General features: G+C 49.0%; 2 protein-coding genes across 2 annotated transcripts in view; both read right to left on the reverse strand.

The window, feature by feature from the left end:
* The window catches only part of SLC44A5 (solute carrier family 44 member 5), a 234,804-nt gene that overhangs the window by 213,967 nt on the left and 1,717 nt on the right, over positions 1-19,120 (reverse strand). The gene's annotated exons all lie outside the window — the stretch shown is intronic.
* Positions 6,854-11,080, reverse strand: LOC142830565 (uncharacterized). The gene is made up of 2 exons (XM_075936273.2): positions 7,677-11,080; positions 6,854-7,481 (listed from the first exon to the last, which is right to left on the reverse strand). The coding sequence occupies exons 1-2, from the start codon at positions 8,224-8,226 to the stop codon at positions 6,997-6,999; spliced, it is 1,035 nt and encodes a 344-aa protein (XP_075792388.2). The 5' UTR covers positions 8,227-11,080; the 3' UTR covers positions 6,854-6,996.

Genomic DNA, 19,120 nt, shown 5'->3' on the forward strand with positions numbered 1-19,120 from the left:
GGAAGAATAAAAGAGGAAGAAATGGTGTTGAAATGACTCACTCCCTGCCCAGAAAATAAAAGTAAAATCTGAGAACTCTTAGTATGTCTGGAGAAACTGATCCTGGAAAAAAATATTCTTCTTTTAATGGCTGTTTCACAAAGAAGAAATGTTTATATCATGCACTGTCAGTTCACCCTGTGCATTGTAGAAATCTCCTCTCCTGTCTTGAGAATTCCAACAGGTTTCTAAAGAAACACAAGTATACTGCATGTAGAAGTGGGAGAGGGTGAGACACGGAACTGTTTTTTATTTAACATTTTTTGCCAGTTTTGAAAATAGGAAACAAAGATTTTGCTGGACTATCTAAGAGTAAGCCACACCTGGCTGTGTGCCACAGTAAAATCATACACAGAAGAGGTAGATGAAGTAATAAATAAACCAACTCCTTCTGCATGTCTCGATCACTAAGGGTGCGTCTACACAGCACCGTTATTTTGAGTAACAAGTGTTATTTCAAAACAACAATGTGAGCGTCTACACAGCCATTCCGTTATTTTGAAATGATTTTGAAATAACAGACGTCTTATGACAAAATCTGTAAGCCTCATTCTATGAGGAATAACACCTATTCCGAAATAGCTATTTTGAAATAAGGCATGTGTAGACACTCCACTTCTGCTATTTAGAAATAGCCCCTCACCAGGGCCATTCTAAGATATTCCTCCCCAGTGCCTCCTGGGGCTCTAAATCAAGATAGCATGTATACATTAGGGAAAAACGCCTCAGACTAACTTCGAGGCTTCCCTGTAGTGTAGATGTGGTATTTCAAAATAAGAAATTTCAGAATAGCTAATCCGGAATAGTTTATTTTTAAATAGGTGGGCAATGTAGACGTACCCTAACAGAAGTTGGTCCAATGAAAGACGTTACCTCACTCATCTTATCTCTTTGGGTATGTCTACACTACAGCGCTAGTTCGAACTAACTTAGTTCGAATTAGTTAATTCGAACTAAGCTAATTCGAACTAACGCGTCTAGAACTAAAAACTAGTTCGACTTAGCGTTTTGCTAATTCGAACTAGCAAGTCCACATTGAGTGGACTCTGAACAGGGCTTAAGGATGGCCGGAAGCAATGCCGGCAGGGCATCAGAGGAGGACTTAGAGCGTGGAGATGCTGTCTCAGGCTAGCCGAGGGCTGCACTTAAAGGGTCCCGACCCCCACCCCGGACAGACAGTTCTAAGGGGTGCCCCGCTTGAAAACCAGTCCTGGCTTGGATTGCCCGGAGTACCCACACTGGGCACATCACACCACTCTGCCATCAGCCCGGCTGCACTTGCTGCAGGCTGCCATCTGGGGAGAGGGGGCAATCGGGGGGCTGCAGGAGAGCTTCCACCCCCAGAAGCCCGCAGAGCCAGCCCAGTCCTCCCCATCGGGGGCTCGTACCCCATTCCTCCCTCACCTCCTTCCACTTACCCTTCCCTAGCCCCCCTTCTTATTGATGTACAAAATAAAGATAACGTTTCTTCCAACATTGACTCTGTCTTTATTGAAAAAAACTGGGGGAGACTGGGAAAAGGAGATGGGAGAGGGGAAGAGAAAGGCTGGGAGAAGGGAGGGCAACTAACATGATCAGGGGTTGGGAACAGGTCCCAGATGAAGAAAGGCTACAGAGACTGGGACTGTTCAGCTTAGAAAAGAGGAGACGGAGGGGGGACAGGATAGAGGTCTCTAAAAGCAGGGGTTGGGTGGAGAGGGTGCATTGAGAAAAGTTCTTCCTGAGTTCCCATAAAGAAGGACTAGAGGACACCAAAGGAAAGGAATGGGTAGCAGGCTTCAAACTAGTAAGAGAAAGTTGTTGTTGTTGACAAAGCAAATAGTTAACCTGCGGAACTCCTTGCTGCAGGAGGCTGTGAAGGCTACAACTAGAACAGAGTTTAAAGGGAAGTGAGATCAAGTCATGGAGGTTGGGTCCATGGAGTGGTATTAGCCAGGGGGTAGGAGTGGTGTCCCTGCCCAAGGTTTGTGGAAGGCTGGAGAGGGATGGCACGAGACAAATGGCTTGGTCACTGTCTTCGGTCCATCCCCTCCAGGGTCCCTAGGGTTGGCCGCTGTCGGCAGACAGGCTACTGGGCTAGATGGACCTTTGGTCTGACCAGGACGGCCATTGTAAGCTCAGGGCTCAGGGTCGGGCGTCTCAGTGGACCCCCTTGATTTTCATGCACACCTGCTCCTGGGTGGCCAGGCTGGCAGCTCTCCTGCCCTAGACAGCCACTTTCCTGTGCCTAGTGTGGAGATCATGGACGAGGTCCACGATGTCCGCACTAGCCCAGGAAGCTGCCCGCCTCTTGCGGTCCCGGGCAAGCTCCTGGGAGCCGCCAGCCTGGTCCCGGGAAGAGGGGGTGGTCTGGGGGCATCGGGTGGGTGGCTCGATCCGTGCCAGGTGCAGGGTCTGCTGGCTGGGTGCTGGCAGGCTTGCACCTGGCATGGGCACCGTAGCCAGCCCGTGCCCCTTTAAGGGGTCCGGGGCCGGGAGGGGGGCATAGAGTTTCCCTGGTGTTGGCCAGAGTGGCCACCAGGGAAACCTGGGGAGGGCTAGCCTCCCACTAGTTCGAATTAAGGGGCTACACAGCCCTTAATTCGAACTAGCTAGTTCGAACTAGGCTTAATCTTCGTAAAATGAGGTTTTCCTAGTTCGAACTAAGCGCTCCGCTAGTTCGATTCAAATTTGAACTAGCGGAGCGCTAGTGTAGCGGCTATGAATGTTAGTTCGAACTAACGTCCGTTAGTTCGAACTAACATTGTAGTGTGGACATACCCTTTGAAATCCTGGGATCAGCATGGCCACATCTATCCTGCAGTGCCATGTAGCCATCAATGAGGCTCTAAGTGACAGTACTACATTATCATCATGTTGATCTTAGTGGCAGCCATTACATCTGTTTGTATGTTTCGTTGTATTGGCTTGAATAGTAAAAATGATCATATTGTAGCAAACACAGAGCATGATTCATTCACTAGTAGTTGATCTATAAAATGTTCAACAGTCATGTTGAGAAATCTCAGCAGGAGGTTAAGAAAAGAGTCTAGGGAGAATAATCAAGCTATTGCTAAATGGAAGGATTTACCAAGCTTGACAGAAAGTCATTAATCCACTGGGTTATTAAAGGAGTACTAACTATAACTCTGCTACAGTTATGTCTCTGTTGACATTTCTATGTACTCCCTTATTTTCAGAGGGATGCATCTAAGAGAAAGACTGCCACTGTTTGCTGAAACATGCCATACAAAGAGCCAATCGTACAAGGAGTTCTATTACGTACAGCAGGCCTCAGTCCACTGCATTTAGGCTGCAATTTTGTTAATTCCCTCCGAGTGGTAACATCATTTGCCCACACTGATAAGTAGAGTGTACAGAGAGAGAGCAACTGCTCCAACCTATGTATCAGAACTACATGTGAGTAAAGTTATTAGACTTGTTTCAGTATATCACCGTTAAATAATATTTTGGAGGAAAGAATTCTTTCCTCTCAATATGTATTAACATGTTAATATAACAACTTCTGACAAGTCTGTTTCCTCAGAAAGTAAACTAGTTCAGTAACTTCTTTGCTTGTTAGAGATCTTTCAGTGCTGTTGTGCTTATTTTGGTGAGACAAATTAAGCCACAGAGAAGTCACAACAACTGAATTGTGCATTGTCCTTATATTGAGGCAAAAGTACTGTAATGACATTTACGGCATCTTTCTTAGTTGGAAATCCCAGTTTCCAGGGGGTTCTGACACGGTCACCCATTTTCTATTGGGTGGTACCTTTCCTCTGCCCCACTGAGATTGCTTGAGAAGTGTTCACTCTTCAACCTGAGTTAAGGTGGCAGAATCAGGCCCAGATTTTCACATACAATTTTTATGATTTATCTGGACTGAAATTTAGCATCAGAAATTTTGTTTCTTGAACCAAAATAAACATCCATTTGGGCTAATGTTAAGTTCTGCAATAGGAGCCAAATCCTTTCTCCTTACTTAAATCCAATACTTAGTGCTTTTTAGGATTTGGCCCATCCAAAAAAAAAAAAAATTGCATGGACTTCAGCTGGGATATTTGCTCATTTTTTTCACACAATCAGAATTTGGCTTTAAAAGGATTGCTGTCTGAGATGCTGGTTGATATGGCAAATAAGTTATTTAGGCTAGTGTTTATATAATATCAAGAATTCTTTTGAGGCCAGATTTGAAAACACTTACATACATGCATAAGTTGGATGTTGTCTCATTAAAGTGTATGTGAAAATACACATTAGTAAAGTTACCAACCATGTTTAACTATTTACAAGATGAGGGCCATAATGGAGATTATAAAAGCCCTGAAGATACCCCTGACAGTGATACAAAAAATCCTGAAATACCACAATTGGCCAATAGACTAAAAAGGTTACAGTTAGCAAGCAATTAATGTTTTGAAAATTGCCCTCAGCCTGCATTTACATGAAAAGCAATATTGCCTTTGAAAAAGTTTCTACATTCTACTGGGAAAATAATTTGCATTTAAAACAAATCCTAAATAATCAATTCACCACAGTCTAACAATAATGCATGTATTTAAATTCCCAGTACATATATTTATATGATACCCTATTGCAAAGAGATATATCAATACAAGGCATTTTTAAAGTCCTTAAATATATATTTACATAATCCATACTTTAAACAATCCTGAAAAACATATTTACACAATAGACTAATCTCTCTAAAAAGCAATGGCAAGCCATTGTGTCTAATCTCATACACAGCTCTGCGAGGGATTTGTGTCTATTTTTTTTTCAATATTATCATTTAATGTAACTCACATGGGGAAATAGGATAATTGTGGGCCTAATCCTGCTCTCACTGAGGGTACGTCTACACTACAGCGCTAGTTCGAACTAACTTAGTTCGAATTAGTTAATTCGAACTAAGCTAGTTCGAACTAGCGCATCTAGAACTAAAAACTAGTTCGAACTAGCGTTTTGCTAGTTCGAACTAGCGCGTCCACACTGATTGGACGCAGGGGGGCATTTAAGGGCAGCTGAAACCGGTTCTGGCAGGGCATCAGGTCAGCAGTTGCTTTGTGTGGCTGCTGTCTGAGGCTATCTGAGGCTCGTGCTTAAAGGGACCCCCCCCTGGACAGCCGGTTCTCAGCTTTTCCTGCTTGCTTGCCAACCTCGCCGAGGGACAGCAAAGCGTCGGTCTCTGTGCCCGTCTGTGTCGGTGCTTCCCTTCGGGGGGGACTGCCGCAGGTGGCAACATGGAGCCACGGCTCGCCCTGCACCTTCTGGTGCACGTTCTGGACTTGCTACTGCAAGCCTGCCAGCAATGGCTCGAGGCTGCCTGGCACCACCTGGGGAACGTCAGCCCCCTGCCTCTCCGCCTGGCCGCCCTGGGGGCCGTGGAGGAGCCGCGGCGGCGCCCCGGCACCGGCGTGCCCCGCCGCATCTGGCGTCTGGACACCAGCAGCGACTGGTGGGACCGCATCGTCCTGGAGCGCTGGGACGACCGACAGTGGACCCAGAACTTTAGGATGAGGAGGGACACCTTCCTGGAGCTCTGCGAGTGGCTCGCCCCTGCCCTGCAAAGAAGGGACACTCGCATGAGGCCCGCCATCCCCCTCCAGAAGCGGGTGGCCATCGCCCTCTGGAAGCTCTCCACGCCGGACAGCTACCGATCCGTCGGGAACCAGTTCGGCGTGGGGAGATCCACTGTCGGAGCAGTGCTCATGCAGGTACGGCGCTCGTCGGCCACCGAGCCGGGGGGGAGGGGGGCTGCGAGGAGGGGATGGGCCGCCCCAGGGACAAAGGGGGGGGCGGGAGGAGGCGAAGGCGCCCCGCACCGGAGGGGTCGGGCTGTCCCGGCCGTACTACACGCCGCCAGGGGGGTTGCTTCCGGGAGTGGGGCGCGGGGCACTGCCAGGGCATGAATGCTCCCAGCCACCCGGGCGCCCCACTGATTGACGCTTTGCTGTGTCTCTCTCCACAGGTGGTCAAGGCCATCAACCGGGTGCTGCTCCGCAGGGTGGTCCGCCTCGCCGACCCGGATGCCGTCATCCGGGGATTCGGCGCCCTCGGCTTCCCCAACTGCGGGGGGGCCATCGACGGGACGCACATCCCCATCCGTGCCCCGGAACACCAGGCGTCCCGGTACGTGAACCGCAAGGGGTACTTCTCCGTCATCCTGCAGGCCGTGTGTGACCACCGGGGACAGTTCACGGACATAAATGTGGGCTGGTCCGGCAAAGCACACGACGCCCGGGTGTACCGGAACTCCTCCGTGTGCCAGCGGCTGCAGGACGGGACCTTCTTCCCCGACCGCCACATCAGGGTCGGGGACGTGGACATGCCCGTCTGCCTGGTGGGGGATGCCGCCTACCCACTGCAGCCCTGGCTCATGAAGCCCTACACGGGGCACCTCAATCCCTCCCGCCAGGCCTTCAATAACAGGCTGAGCAGGGCCCGCATCGTGGTGGAGGGGGCCTTCGGGCGACTGAAAGCCCGCTTTCGATGCCTCCTCACCCGTCTGGACCTGGCCGAGCACAACATCCCTCCCGTGGTGGCGGCATGTTGTGTGCTCCACAATTTGTGTGAGCGGAAGGGGGAGGCTTTCTTGCCAGCCTGGATGGCTGAGGCTGACCGCATGGCTGGACACTACGGTCAGCCCCGCACCACCGCCGTCCGGGAAGCCCAGCGGGGGGCCATCCGGATCCGGGAAGCCCTGCGGGAGAGCTTCCAGGTGGAGGAGGAGGAGGACTGACCTCTCCCTGCATGCCCCACCGGGGCCTTCTTCCACCCTACCCCCCCCCCCTTCCCCTTTCCCCTCCCTATCTACTGTACAATAAAGACACCTGTTTTTCAAACAAAAACGTCTGTTTATTTCAGAGAACTGGGGTGGGGGAGGGAGGAATGAAGGTGGGAGAAGGGAGGGGGAAACCTGGGACGAGGGAGCTGGAAGGGGAGGGGAGGGAAGGGAGGAAGGGAAAGGAAAGCTCAGGGGTGGGAGTCTGGGTGCCTCTCCCGTCTCGCCACACTGCGGGTCCGGGGGCGTCGGTGGGGAATGGTTGTGGAGGGGGGGGCAGAGAGGACAGGGGGTGTGGATGAAGCAGGAGCGGAAGCAGGAGCGGAAGCAGGAGGAACAGGAGGAACAGGGGGAGCAAGAGGGGGAGAAAGAGGGGGAGAAAGAGGGGGAGCAAGAGGGGGAGCAGGGCGAGCAGGGGGAGGAGGAAACGGGAAGCGGTCTAGCAGGCTCTGGAGGTGGCCTCGCAGGGCACGGCCCTGCTCCTCCAGGGCCTCCAGACTCCTCTGGCGCAGCCTGAGGTCCTCCTGGACCCAGTGGTCCTGGAGACGGAGCTGTCGGTCCAGGAACCGGAGATGCCGCCTCTGGTAGTCCTCCTGGTTCCTGGCTGTCCTGCTTGCCCGGGCGCGGGCGGCTGCTGCAGGCGGTGTGGTGCGCCCTGCAGTCCCCGGTGCTGCAGCTGTGGTGCAAGAAGACCAGCGGTCAATTACCCCAGGGGCCCAGGTGTGTGAAACCCAGCTCCCCTCTGCAAGGCCAGGGCCCCTGCAGGATCCCCAGCTGCTGCTCCGTAGTGGGCAAGGCCCAGGCGCACGGTCCCGGGGCTCCCTCTCGCCCCAGCCCCCCGTACACATAAGGGGAACACGAGGGTACTCACAGGTGGACGCCTCCCCGGCCTCTGATGATGCAGGCGAGCGGCTCTGTGGGGTGCCTCGGGGGTCCCGGGTCCTGGGAAGGCTGGCGGCAGGCTCCTGGCTCTCAGAGCCCTCTTCCTCCTCCTCGGTGTCCAGGAGCGGTCCCTCTGCCCCGGGGTCAATCACGTCCCGGGGGGCAGGGACGGCATGAGGCCCCAGGATGCGGTCCAGGGCATGGAAGTGGGGGCAGGCCTCCAGGTCAGCCCCTGGCAGGCAGGCCCGGGAGTAGGACTGCCGCAAGTCTTTAATCTTGCAGCGCACCTGCTCCCGGCTGCGCTGGTGGCCCCTGGCGGCCAGGCTGGCAGCCATGCGTCCATAGACGGCCGCGTTCCGGTGGCTAGTGCGGAGATCGTGGACATTTGAGGCTTCCCCCCAAACCTCGATGAGGTCCACGATCTCCGCACTTGACCAGGCGGGCGCCCGCCTTTTGCGCCCCCGGGCAGGCTCCCGGGAGCCGCCAGGCTGGTCGTGGGGAGCAGTGGAGGGCTGGGAGCCCTCGGATGGCTGGCTCATCCTGTGGCAGGTGCAGGCTGTGCAGGCACGGGTGCTGGCAGCCTTGCAACTGGCACAAAGTGAGTAGCCAGCCCATGGCCCTTTAAGGGCTCCGGGGCCGGGAGGGGGGCAATAGAGTTTCCCTGGTGTTGGCCAGAGTGGCCACCAGGGAAACCTGGGAAGCCTTAGCCTCCCACTAGTTCGAACTAAAGGGCTACACAGCCCTTAGTTCGAACTAGCTAGTTCGAACTAGGCGTTAGTCCTCGTAAAATGAGGTTTACCTAGTTCGAACTAAGCGCTCCGTTAGTTCGAATTAAGTTCGAACTAACGGAGCGCTAGTGTAGCGCATAGGAAAGTTAGTTCGAACTAACGTCCGTTAGTTCGAACTAACTTTCTAGTGTAGACATACCCTGAGGCTTCTAGCACTATTTCCTATTGACTACAAAATTAATTTAGAAAAGTGGGAGAATACATGACAGGAGAAATGACAAACAGGTGCCTAGGCAATGCACCTAGGGGTGCAAATTTGAGCCACAAAACTGTAACACAAAACATTAAACATTGAAATGTAATTATTAAATCCTTCTAGATAATATAGAATGATGCAGTGAATGATGCTACATACTTCTATACTTTGGAATACATAAACACAAGTAAACAAACAAAGGATAGAATTTCCATAGTATGAGTCAGGGGTGGGGACTGACCCACAGACCCACAGAAAAATCAGTCAAGGGCTGCACACAAGTGAGAAGCACCAAAAACCCACAATCCTTCAGTGACATAGCCCCCAACTGAGGAGAAAAGACACTCCCTACTTTGCACATCACAACTTAGGGGGACCCAGTCTTTAGATACTGTGCTTCCATACTCATGGTGGGGCTGCAAGGGGACTGGAGTGCTAGGGCAGGCTACCCAATGCTAGGAAGGGGCCCTGAACTTCAAGGGCCGCATCCAGGCAAGCAAGGGGCTGCATGCAGCCCCCAGTCTGGAGGTTCCCCCCTGTGGTCTAAGTAATATATCATTCATATACCTGACACTAGAATTATACACAGCCATAGAACAAGAAAATTAATGAGTACTCAATTTACAGCCAGCTAATAGTTAATTGGTGTTAATTAGGCGGTCAGTCTCATAATCTAGGGGCTAATCCTCTTCTGGGATCAAGCATTTCTCATACTTGTAGCAGATAGGGATCCTACTCATGCATTAATTTCAAGGATCTGCCAACCCACATTTGATATATTTATGGTCTTGTGATTTCTTTCTCCAATGTGAGAGAGTTTATTTAATGCTTATGAAGCTGAAATTATAACAACTTCCAGCTAGAGCCAGGCACTGTGTGGGCAGGTGCTGTGTGAGAGCTCCTGCATAGCACATGCACCTGAATCATGACCAGCACCGCAGCACTACCATTAATCCAGTCTAGAGACTCTCCTGAGCAGATGTCACAACTTTTGTGATTTTTTTTACATAGTCAAAATTGCAATAGCACATCAAACTCTGTTTCATTTGTGACTGTCCAAAGTTTCACCACAGAGGTGAAAAGTCTAGTACACTAATTCATGACACTGTCTGGGCACCTGTTTAACTGTTATTCCCCATCATGTATTATTCCACTTTTCTATAATAATTTTGTAGCCATATTTCCCCCTATTCAGCAGACATGTCCAAAGTCCGGCCCACGGGCCAATTGCGGCCCGTGTTCCGATTTAATACGGCCCCCGCTTCCGCCTCCTCTCCTGGCTCCCCGGCGCTCTTTTGAACTGGCGCGCCCAGCGCCCCGCTTCCGGCCGCGCTGCCGCCGCCCATGGCCTCCGCGGTCCTAGAGCCTGCCCTGTAGGGCACGTCCGCAGCCCCGCTCCCCCACTCGGCTGCGGGTTCGCCCTGCCCCCGGGCTGCCGTGAGGCTGGCGTGCCCTGCGCTCTCCGCCCGCCTCCGACCCTGCGGGCCCTCCGCCTTGGGGCTGAGAGTGCGGGGACGGCCCTCACGCATGTTCACTTCTTCAAATCTGGCCCTCTTTGAAAAAAGTTTGGACACCCCTGCGTTGTGAGAACATTTACTATCTACAACTCTGTCACTTAGGCTATGTCTACACCACAGCATTATTTTGGAATAACTCACATTATTTCAAAACAACAAAGTACATGTCTACACAGCAAGGCATTATTTTGAAATAATGCCAAGATAGAGGACTTCGTACTCCAACTCCTTTAACTCTCATTTCAGGAGGAGTAAGGGAAGTCAAAGGAAGACTGTTCTTCCCTCAACTTCCTGCTGTGTAGCCAGTGCCAAATTAAAGTCAAATTAAGCAATTTATGTAGCTGAAGTTGTGTATTTTAATTTGACTTTTGTCCTGCTGTGTAGATGTACCCTTAGCCTGCGTCTAGACTGGCAAGATTTTGTGCAAAAGCAACTGCTTTTGCGCAAAATCTTGCCACCTGTCTAGTCTGGCCGCGAGTATTTGCGCAAGAACACTGACTTTGTACTGTACAAAATCAGTGGTTCTTGCACAAATACTCCGACACTCCCGCTCAGGGATAAGCTCTCTTGCGCAAGTATTCTTGAGCAAGAAGGCCAGTGTAGACAGACAGGTTAATTTCTTGAGCAAGAAAGCCCAATGGCTAAAATGGCCATCGGAGCTTTATTGCACAAGAGAGCGTCTACACTGGACACGGATGCTTTTGTGCAAAAGCAAATCTTTTGCGCAAAGGCACATGCCAGTATAGACGCTTTCTCGCACAAATACTTTTAACGGAAAAACTTTCCGTTAAAAGTATTTGCACAAAATCATGCCAGTCTAGATGCAAGCTTAGAGACATGGATCAGATTAATTATTAAATTCATAGACATGGATAATTTATATACTAAAAATTAATGGTCAGCTAGAAATAGGTAACATTCTTTCTCCAAAAACATACAGAACTTTGGGTATGTCTGCACTAGCCCCCTAGTTCGAACTAGGGAGGCTAATGAGGGCGACCAAAATTGCAAATGAAGCGCGGGATTTAAATATCCCGCACTTCATTAGCATGTTCCTGGGCGGTCACCATTTTGGAAATTGATTAGCCCAGAAGAACTGCCCACATCTACATGTGGCAGGAGAAGGGTGATTCTGAAATAAACCCCTTGCTTTGCATTACCAGTTAAACCCCATTGAATGAGGTTTAACTGGTAATTCGAAGTAAGGGGTTTATTTCGGAATCGCTCTTCTCTGCTGCGTGTAGATGCAGGCAGTTCTTCTGGGCTAGTCAATTTCCAAAATGGCAATCGCCCAGGGACATGCTAATGAAGCGCGGGATATTTAAATCCCGTGCTTCATTTGCAATTTCGGTCGCCCTCATTAGCCTCCCTAGTTTGAACTAGGGGGCTAGTGTAGACATACCCTTGGAGATAAAATCGCAATGATTTTGAACAACATGAACATACACCTTCCACCTCCCTCCTTTTTCCCCCCACCACCACTGAATTAAAATTGCTAAGTCACCTAGTCATCTATAAAAAGCTTTAGCACTAGCTGCTCTAAAGTTGATGAAACCATACTAGGAGGTCAATTTTCTATTTCTTCCCTTCAGATTCCCAAACATAACTCTCTGAAGTGTCATATGGCATGTCTCATCCCAGGGCATAGATAAATTTGCTAAAACTTAATAACGTTTTAAAGTTATGATATTCTGAAAATATGAACCAAATTTTAGTGAACTGGGCTAAGCTTGCACAGTACACAACAATAAAAGTATTTTCTCGCTGCTACTGAAACCAGCTCCATGGTATTAAAGAGCTATTTCTGATTTTGTTGTATTTATTCAAAAACTTAACATCAATCCAGACACAGATTTAGAGGTAGTAAGTGCCTGTGCTCAGCTTCTTTTTTGGGGTCCTCCTGGGGACCCAGCCAAGAAAAAGAACATTCTCTTCCTGCCCCTCCCATTTTTCATTCTATTTTTTTTCTATCCTCCTTCTAAATTGTAAGTAATAAAAAATAAATGAAAAAAGTGAGGTGCCTTGATTGTTTTTGTAGTCTAACTATTTCTTCACAGACCACTTGAAAATTGCTGAGGGTCTCAGTGGACCACTTAATGATCTTTCCAAATAAAGTGTTTTGGATAAGGGTGCTTAACAACACACACACACACACACACACACACACACACACACACACACCCCCCACAATCTCCAAGGCTGTGGAGGACAGCTTCAGGCTCCCCAGTGGCCCTGTGCTGGTTGGCCTGGAGATGTGGGCAGACACTCACTCGTGCTCTACCTAAAGGTGAGGGGGGTACAGTTCCATTGGCCACCTGAGAGCCTTAGGCACTCTATCCCCAAGCCACTCTCCCCCTTGCCCGCTGGCTGCCACCACTCACCAGTTGGTGGCCAGCAGCACGAACACGGGCTGGAAGACTGCAGAAGAGCACTGAGTAGCCGCAGAGCCAGCAAGGAGTGGCACTTTCCAGCTTCAAAGTGCTGCTTTTCTCCAACCGGTTGTGCGGCTGCCCCATGCTCCTCTGAAGCCTTCCAGCCTGTGCTCACGCTGCTCGCTGCCTGGGGGTGGAGGAGTACAGGGGGTTTGGGTGGTAACCTAGGGCAGGAGGGGTTGGTGACCTGGGGTAGGGAGTTGGGGAGTGGGATGCCAGAAACAGGAGGTAGGGTGCAAGAGTCAGGCTCTGGCTGGAAGTCACTTACCTTAGGCGGCTCCCAGCCAGCAGCCCAACAGAGGCCCCGAGGCAAGGTTCTTCCCATTCAAGATTTCACAATGCTGCTGTAACAATTACTGAAAAACCATTTGCCAGAAAACATTCCATATGCTTCTAGCTCCTATTACTAGATAGAGCAGCTAGAAATAAGATAGGTCAGCTGGTTCCATGTTGCCAACTGCATGTACACCATCTGGAAGGGCTCACTCCTGATCCAACCTCCAATGCACTGAGGCCAGGGTGAAGGGGAAGGTACTTTCTTACCTGCATGTTGGCAGGTTGTGGCTTCTGAGAGTTAATCTCGGTCTCGGTCCCAGACAGTCTCTGCAGTTTGCACAAACTGACTCTGCACAGCGTAGGAAGCTGTTCTTATGAGGGTTTCTTAAAGGGAAAGAAGGGGGCTACTCAAAATGGCTGGAGGCTCCCTCCATGTGCTGCTTGGCGCTGTGCACTTCTGACGGGGCGGGGAAGGGAAGGCTTTGCATGCTGTCCCCACCCCAGGCCAATCGTCACAGCTCCCACTGTATTGCCCAGAGGGAGCAACCAACCATTTTGAGTGGCCTCAGGCTGCAGTACACAGACAGCCTGCCTTGGGTTCATGGCAGGGTGGGCCAAGGCCCGATCAGAAAGCTTGGCAGCTGTGGGCTCTGGGAAGGAATTTGGGTTGGGGGGGGTCAGACTCTAGGAGGAAGTTTGGGAGGCAGGAGGATTAGGTTCTAGAAGAAATTTTAGGTGCAGCAAAGGGAAGAGGTTGGGTCCTGGGAGAAAGTTTGGGTGTGGGAAGGAGGGGGGTTGGGCTCTGAGAGGGAGTTTGGGTGTGTGGGATTTAGGCTGGGGCAAGGGTTTGTGTTGTGGGAGTAGAGCAAGGGGTCAGCACTTACCCCAGGCAGTGTAACTCTGAAGATACATCCTTCTGGCAGCAGCTTTTCCTAGGCAGGGGAGTCAGGGAGCACTGCATGCTGCTGCCTGCAGGCAGAGGCACTACACAGAAACCTCCCCCCACACACACACACTTCCTCTCTCCCCCAGAGGCCACAAGAATTGTTCTGGCCACTTCTGGGAGCAGTGCAGAATAAAAGCAGGTAAGGGAGCCCACTTTCACTTCACTGATGCACCAGACTGTTAGTGCCCAAAGTTTCCTGGTTTGGCTGAGGTCACCGAGAGGAGACGGGGCACAATTCCTGGCAAAAGTGGGAGGCAACTCAAGCCTAGAAATAATAAATTCCTTGGGTTACTTTTTAAAGACTTACATTTGTCTGGATATTAGTGGTTCACAAAGTGTATAAAGACCTGAAGGCCAATCTTAAATGAAGCTACACTGATTTACACCAGATGAAGATTTAGTTTTGGGAGTATTTCTCTGCAAAGAGTCATCAAAATATTTCAGCCCATTAAATTTAACAGCACTTTACATGTGGTTTTCTTCTCTCTGAAAAGCCCCAAGAAGTAGTGACTAATAGGGATGTCAGATATTGCGTAACTGAATACTTGTGTAACCACTTTAAGTCTTAGCAGTCACATGACTATTCAGTAGTCCCTAGGGGTGGGGCTGGCAGCCAGTGTGCTCCCGGCTCCTTTCCCAGGGAGCTCCCCCAGGCAGGAGCCGATCTGTCAGGGGACCCAATTTAAAAACCAGCTCCCCATGCAGACCTGCTGCCCTGCACTGCTGCCTCTGATATAAAAGCAGCAGCATGGGGTGGCAGCAGCACCTGTTCGTGGGGGTCCAAGCTCCCTGAGGACAGAGGATCCTTCCTCCCCCACCCTACACAGCTGCCTCTGATAGAGGCAGCAGCATGGGGGAGGCAGGCAGCACTGGCTCCTGCCTGTGCCCCTCACTACCTCTGTAGGAGGGAGCAAAGGGGGGGAGGGGAATAGGCGGGCCTGCAGAGCAGGCATGCCTGGGGACCCTACCTGAAAGCCAGGCTCCCATGCAAATCAGCTCCAGCCTGCCCCCTCATCCTCTATGCTGCTACCTCTCTATCAGAGGCAGCAGCGGAGGTGGAGGAGGTACATTCAGTGCTCCTGGGAAGCCTTCTTAAAGCCAGCTCCTCAGGGCCAACAGCTCCAGCTCCTCCCCCTTGTGGGCTCTGATACAGAGGCTGCAAGGGCAGGAGATGGGGGAGTGTGTGTAGTCAAGCAGATTAACTAATAAGATCAGGCTTATTGGTTATTTGTGTAGCCAACTACATGTTGACATTCCTAGTGGCTATGTCCAAATGAAAAGTTATCTTTCCTAACTTCTCTGAAACTCAGAGATAACTGGACATAATGCACTTAAAATCTGCAATGTATTTCCTCTTCCTTGAATAATTTCAATCAATTTTACACTCATTATACTGTAATCAGATCTGACATTTTAGTATTAAATGAATTTGCAAATAGCCTTAAATTGTTGCTTATAACCATCTTATACAATGAATAAAGTTGTAACATAGATATAATCATATTAAAATAATTATTTGCTATTGATTAAATAACTAAAAGATTTACCCAGCATTGCTTGGGCCCTTAAATCAATTAATATTTGTTTTTTGGGAAAAAAATGAAAATATACATGCTTCATTTAAATCATTGCTCTGGGGTGTGGCTGGGGTTAGGGGGGTTCAGTATGCAGACTGTCCTGGGGTAGAGAGGACAACCCCAGCCCTCTCTCACTGCAGCAGCTGGGGGCCAGATGAGAAGTATCTCTCCATGACCACTACAGCTCCAGTGGGCACAGTTGGCGGAGGGATGCATTTCCCCCAACTGGGGCAGGTCCAGGTTCATCTGCCCCCACACTCCTCAACCAGAGTGGGAAACACAGTCAACTGTGCACTTTCCCTTTAGTCCCTGACAAAGGGCAACACCCAGCAATGTCTCCCTATGAATGGGGAGAGGGGGCAGTAGCTTCAGCCTCCATGCCACCTTACCTAAAAGTTGCCTGGGGGGATGGGAGGCTCAGTACTGGGGCACTCCTGGAGGTGGGAGGGCACATCCTCAGCCAGTCCCTTTCACCAGCCTGGTGAGTCTTTTCCGTGTGGTTTCTGAGAAGTAATCACATTCCAGGCACATTCCATTTTCCTGGCACAACCAAACCCTTACCTTATTTTAAGTTATAATAAAAGGAAGCTGTATACCAAATTTGGTGGTCCTAGCTCTTACCGTTTAGGACAGGGATGGGCACAATATTGCCCATCGGCCAGATCCGGCATGCCAAGCTAGTTAATCTGTCCTGCCTTGGAAGGGGGAACAGAGATGAGACTTTGCACACTTCCCCGTCCCCAAGCCTTGATTGGCCTCTCCTACCCTCCACTGCCAAGGGCGTGTGGCACATAGCCAGAGCTGCCAGCTATTCAAAATGGCTGGCAGTTCCCTGTACTTACCATTAGCCCCCAGCGGGGCAGGGATTTTGCACACTCCCCTGCCCCAAAGCCAATCATCGCAGTTGGGGGGAGGAGAACGCACAAACTCTCTTGCTCCCCACCAGGGGCACGCAACACGTAGAGGGAACCGCCAGCCATTTTAAATAGTCAGCAGCTTAATCTACACACGTTCCCCTGCCTTCAGCTGCAATGATTGGCCTGGGGGCAGGGGAGCGTGCACAATCTTCTCTCTTGCCCCCTCCAGGGGCACACAGCGTGTAGAGGGAACCACCAGTTGTTCTAAACAGCTGGTGGTTCCTTCTAGGCACCGCATGACCAAAGTGGAGGGATTTGCCTGGGGGGCAGGGGAGCGTACACAAAGTCTGTTGCTCCTCAGAGACGCACTGGCTCTGAGCAACACATGGAGGGAACCCATGAGGCTGGGATGGCTGCAGGAGGCAGCAGTGAGGAACTTCAATTAAGGATATGTTGAGCTAAGTTTCATACTAATAACAAAGATGACAGTCATTGCCTCAGAGGACTTGTTCCCTGTCATTTACAGATGCAAGAAAAAGACTAACTCAAAGTGAACTGAAAAATAATAAAGTCTGGCCCTTATATATTCTAATTAATGCCACTTACTAAAATATTGTTTGAAACAATATTGTTTTAAACTCTGTGTCCTCCTCTCAGGGGCAGATGACCATTTTGCGGGGCTCAGGGCAGCCCAATTTCGCGGGGCCCTGCTTTGCCACGGCACATGCGCGGTGGCGCCACGGCGCATGCGCAGAGCTTCTTGAAGCACTGGGCCCGGGGCGGCTGCCCCGCTCGCCCCACCCTATATCCGCCCCTGCCTCCTCTACCAGACTATGCCTTCCATGATGTTATAATCTAGGTTTTAGACCACTATTTGTTTCTATGGAAATAATTGTGACGGCACAAACACATAATTTTGGCATTGCTAAAGGCCTAATCATGCACCATGGAGGTCAATGGGAATTCTGCCATTGGTTTTAACAGGGACAAGAATTAGTCAAGTGACAGAAATAATTTATTTTAAAATGAGAGCTTTTTTTTTTTAACCTTCAACATTAAGCTATGATGTGAAAGCAAGTACACAAAAATGTCTTGTTTTTCATTTCCAGTGGCAATCATCTAAACAGACAAAAATGGGGGGAGGGGAGGAGTAATTGTCCTTTTACTCATGGAAAACATGTATTCTATTTTAATCTTTCCACTAGAAGAAGGCAATTGAAAGTTTTTTTTCCCCAAGAGGGAACAGATATTTCCCTTTCACACTGAAAAAAATCTCTGCTGGAAAGAGAGCCTTGATAAAGTCAGCATCACTTCCTATTTTCTCCATTCTGGGGGCAAGAAATCTCTGTCTCTAGCTTATAGCTGTTCTAGGGAAGAATGAATCTTATTACCTGGATTTAGTAAGCTAATAAGCAGCTTGCTTCCAAGGATGATCTTACAGTCCCTTCATGAACATGAAGAGAAACAATATGATTAAAACAATACAGCTTATAGAAAAGGATGACCCCCCCCTTCCCCTATACACACAAAGTCTGCATGTTTACTAAAGCCTTTTATCCATCTATGTTCATTCCAATAGCCATCCAGGCATTATCAAGTATGATGACTTTCCATCAGCCAATCCAAACCTAGTAACCCATCATCAGTTAAAAAACTTGTTAGCTTGTTAGCTCAGAGGGGGGTGGGGGGGGAGAGACAGCTGTCCAGGGAGTCTGCTGTCAGCCAGAAATATGACTTGAGATATCTCTTTTAAGGCATTCATTGATGCAAGAATTCAATTGACTGAATCTTTTGAGAAAGGTTTGCCTCTGTCATTTATACAATAGTAAAATCACCAGCGGTCTGGTGAAGAAGGGTTCCAAGAAGAGAGGCTACAGGCATTTACCAATAGGTAGATAAATAGCCAGCTATTCGCAGAGTCAGAAATAAAATCAAGATGGTGAGTGACTAGTATAGCAGTTTCATGCAAAAGACATGCAGTCTTGCAGATCCGGAATTTAGAAGGCATTGCACTTGTATTCCTTTAAACTCTATTTCACAGTATAAGGTAGAAAGATTAATTCAAACTTACTTCACTTCACTAGAAGAGTAAAGTAATATCTAATGACTCCTTAAAAGGAAATGTACACATGTAAAAACAGAAAGAAAAAGGAAGTAAAAAATGTGCAAAAATGTGAAATTGCTAAAACAGCAAAAATTCTAGTTAGTCTATTTAAATTTCTAGTTCTGAAAAATTACAAGTTGAAACACATGACACATTTTTTCCAAAATGCCTATTTCTCCATGTAAAATACAGGTAGCAGCATGACAAAGGACTGCAGATGTTCCAAAGTAATGTTTTGAAAATGAAGCTAAAATGATGTTGTGTGATAATCCAAAACAATTTCCAAGATTTCTTTCCATTTATTTTCAAATCAATGTCTTGATTATAACTGGTAAGTGAGGTATGCTTCATTTACAAAAGTCTGAATTCTATCTACTAGCTGTTTTCCATTTTTAAATACTGTGTTCCTATGATTCTTCAGATGAGTATTCTTCTGTCTGCTTTTCTATACTTTGGAGACTATTACCACTGAAGTTAACAGTAAAACTATTGACATGTGAGTCAGGGCCTGTTAGAAGTTAAATATGTTTAAAGACATTAGTCAATATTTTGGAAGCATATACATTTCTCCCCAGAAGTGCTATGATTTCTGGCACAGCTTTCCCCTCTAGAAGTTTGTTTATGTCCCCTTTTGGCAAACAATTCTCTGTTTACTTGACTCATCCTGCAATCCTCTCAGATACCCACAACAGGAGAAGCACTAATGTGCTTATTCATAGAATCATAGAATCATAGGACTG

The sequence above is a fragment of the Pelodiscus sinensis genome, chromosome 9 (assembly GCF_052426305.1).
Source record: "Pelodiscus sinensis isolate ZL-2025 chromosome 9, ASM5242630v1, whole genome shotgun sequence".
Lineage (NCBI taxonomy): Eukaryota > Metazoa > Chordata > Testudines > Trionychidae > Pelodiscus > Pelodiscus sinensis.